General features: G+C 34.2%; 1 protein-coding gene across 1 annotated transcript; it reads right to left on the reverse strand.

The window, feature by feature from the left end:
• Positions 1-521: 521 nt before the first annotated feature.
• LOC114423129 (F-box/kelch-repeat protein At1g23390) lies at positions 522-2,001 on the reverse strand. The gene has a single exon (XM_028389755.1). It carries the CDS (start codon positions 1,885-1,887, stop codon positions 739-741), a length of 1,149 nt encoding a protein of 382 aa, XP_028245556.1. The 5' UTR covers positions 1,888-2,001; the 3' UTR covers positions 522-738.
• Between the last annotated feature and the right edge of the window lie 1,825 nt (positions 2,002-3,826).

A 3,826-nucleotide genomic window follows, 5' to 3' on the forward strand; every position in this document is an offset into this window, starting at 1 on the left:
TACATCATGTTCGTGAACTACTACAAACAAACCGAAAATAGCAAACCCCTTTATCAAATCATTATCCTCATATTCATAACCCTTACCGTATATATATAGTGAGTAGTTGGATTGAATTTCGCCATTAGTGAAGTACTAGACAAGTTTCACCACATGAATCACATTAGGAGAGCTACTAGAAACAAAACAAAAAATCGAAACATAACTTAAAGGAATTGGTAAAGAAAAAAAAAACTTGAAGGAATTGGTCGAATAGAATAAAATGGAGTATAGCATTTGACAAATAGTAAATTGGAACCCTCATTTATCTATTTGAAACGAGATAAATATAATACCAAATGTCATAATCACAGTTATCTAAGCAATTGGGTTGTGCTTTATTAAAATCGGGTGTTTGATTCTCAGCTTCCGTATCGTATTTGAAAATAAACCTTCACAATAATACTAAACTTCAAAAAGAGTTGACCTAACTTTATAAAAAAAAAAAATGAATTGACCTAAAGAGAGATTAATACTCCGTATATCAAAATAAATTGATTCAATAAAAAGTTTCATATAACTTTCAATTACACAAAACAAAATGAGATAAAATATATATACTTGTTAAATATTCCATTAAAGTATGAAAACTCAGATTGCGTTTGATTTAGAGTTTGCTTGATCATAACATCTCTTCTGGGTGCTTGAGAAAGCATGAAAATGTTCCTCATCATCTTCCTTAAAAAAATAAAACTCTGGTTACTTTTTCTCCACAAACATACAATTATCCTTAACCGCCCTCTTCAAATCCTCAAGCCCCACATGGCCACCAGAAAACACCATTCTCCCCATGCGACTCACATCATTCACCGTCACATTCCTCACGCTCCCCCACTCGCACCTTCCATTCACAACCTCACACACTACCATCTCCTCCGGTTCCATCCGGTTCTGAAAATACACATAATCCCCAATCCAATTCACCTCAATGGACCCCGCCACACCCCAACAACAGCAACAATCCCCTTCACCCATTACTAACTTCACCACCATCTCCTTCGGAACCGCTCCTATTTCCTCAAACCCTAACCCTAACCCTAACCCTCCTTTCACTTCCCACAACTTAACCTCCTTCACGTTCTCCGCGTCCCCCACTAAACCCGCCACCATTAAACGACCGCGTATCGTTCCCGTTACGCAGTGGAAAACGCTCTGATCAGGACGTAAGTTGAACGGTCCCTGCCACGTCATCGTGCCGCAGTCGAACGAGCACGTCACGCCGGAGTTTTTCTCCGTCACGTGCATCTTGTCTCCGGCGACGGCGACGGTGAGCCACGTGGAGGCGGTTGAGCCTTTGAGAATCCCCGGCATGGGCTCGCACCGGAGCCAGGCGTGTGACTCCGTGTCGTACGCCTCCACCGCAAGGGGATCGTCCTCGAAGTCACACGCGCCGCCGGCGAGGATGATTTTGGTTCCCACGCGCGCGACGGTGGGGTCGGTGCGCCACACGCGCGGTGGGCGGGCGTGGTGCCAGGCGAGCTTGAGAGGGTCGAGAGAGAAGGTGAATTCTCTGGGGGAGAGCGTGTAGAGGAGCGTGGAGTGCGACGAGCGGAGGGCGGTGGTGTGGTTGGGACTCGGCGCGTGGATTTGGAACCATTCTCGCGAGCGCGGGTCGTAGGCGTAGGTGGTGGTCACGTGCGGGGCACGGGGGCTCTGGGTGTGCACGGTGAGCCAGGGCTTGGCGGGCTTGACGTGGCGGAGGGAGGTGGAGACCGCACGCTTCCAGGAATTCGACACGTGAGAGGCTGGCACGAGGTGGATGAGTGGCACGTGTGAGAATATGGCCTCTAAGATGTCTACGTGCATGGGAGCTTCTTCTTCTTCTTTTTCGTCTTTGAATGTTGCCATCTCAATTTTGCTTCAGTTCAGAGTAATACGATTAGTCAAGTATGGTAAGTGAGGTACTTATATTGAAAGGTGGGAAAATACAACTGTAAGTGAAAGGTTGCGTCGTTTCATTGGGATGAAAATGAAAGGCTATCTAATCCATACACGTCAATTCATTTTTTCTGAATATATATATATATATATATATTTTTTTTTTTTCCACATGTAATTGATGTTAAAGTACCTGTTAAGTTTTGTTGATGTTTACAGTAATTTATATCGCGGAATCTAGTACTATTTTAATTGTTGTATATAAATATTCATTTTTATATATAAGTAAATTTATAATAAATATATATTTTTAAATACATAAATTATATTAGCATTTATTTTAATAAATAATTTTTTTAAGATTTTAGTTATAGTTTAAATTTCAGGTAAATAATTTACATTGTGATATAAAATTATTTTTAATTATTAGATAGTTAATTTCTTTTTATAATTAATACTGAATTTAATTTAAAAAAAATAGATTGAAAAGAATAAACTGACAAGAAAAGCATAGCTAGCAAATATAAAGTTGGTTTAGTACTAAATGAAGAAAAGAAATAATTTGGTGATAAATGAAGAAGAGAGGATGTGTGACTCTTATAATTTTTTTTAACATGTTTAATTTGTTTTATGGATAACAAAAATGAAAAAGAGAAGAGAAAATTCGCAAATTCAAATATTTTATTAACAAAAATTAATAAATTTCTAACTAATATTTGTCGATAGAAATAATCGTAGGTATGTATAAAGATAAAATAATAATACAAAAGAATAGAATGTATTTGATTGAGAAAGAATTTTTTTATCTAGTTATTAAAATTAATAAATATACTGGAAAGGAATAAAAAAATTCAATATATGAGATTATGATGACAAGACATATGGCTAAATAAAAATGATAATAACTCATAAAAATGTTCTTGTTTAAAAAAATTGCTATCAATATCTTGAATAAAAAAAGTAAAACACTCATTTCATTTGGGATATTTAAGTGTTTTTTTTTCAAAATTAATTCTGAAAAGAAAATATGTTTTACAAAAATTGAGTTGAAATAATTTTTAATTTATATTTAAAACAAAAAAATGGGAATTTAGTTTTTAGTTTTAAAAAAGCAAACATCATCACCATAGGGATGATAAAAACATCCATACAATATCTGCAGATAAAATTTGTCGTAGGTAAATGGTGGATACTTTAAATAAGTATTTGTTATTTACGAGTACGGATATTTTTTTACTCACTCATTAATGAATAAGATATGGATATCATAGTATTTATACCCGCAACCCATTATGCATATAAGGGTGAGCATGAACGTAAGAGTGAAACAATATTAAAATTAGATTTAGAAATCAAGGTTCTTTCTTTTGATAATATATATTATGAATTTTCAATTTCTTTGTAGTTATGTTTTTTTTTAAGTTATGCTTTAACATATTGTAATTTTAGCTGTACTTTGGACTTATGTTCATTTATGTCTAAGAGATACTTATTTTATGTTTAATTTTATTGTATTAATGTTTTTTTCTTGATTTTTAATTTACTAATTTTACTTGAAGTTGGAATTCACTTTTTTTATATAAAAATATTTATTTTTTTAAAATTTGAAATATCCATGAGTATCATAAAAATTCACGGGTATTTTTCAAACGGATACCAAGGTAATGGTGGGTAATGGGCACGGATTTTTTTGCAATTGACAGGTAACTCTTATCTAAGCCTAATCTTACTATTGTGTTATTACCATCATTATTACACAAAAATAATTATAAACTAATTTTATTTTGATAAAGAAACTTTTAAAATGAGTTTATTGAAACTAAAAATTAAAGAAAGAACTAAAACTAAAATTTAAAAAGTAAAATTCGGTTGTTATTTTCAAAACCATCCCGTCATACAATTTTCTTTA

Source organism: Glycine soja, chromosome 8, assembly GCF_004193775.1.
Source record: "Glycine soja cultivar W05 chromosome 8, ASM419377v2, whole genome shotgun sequence".
NCBI lineage: Eukaryota > Viridiplantae > Streptophyta > Magnoliopsida > Fabales > Fabaceae > Glycine > Glycine soja.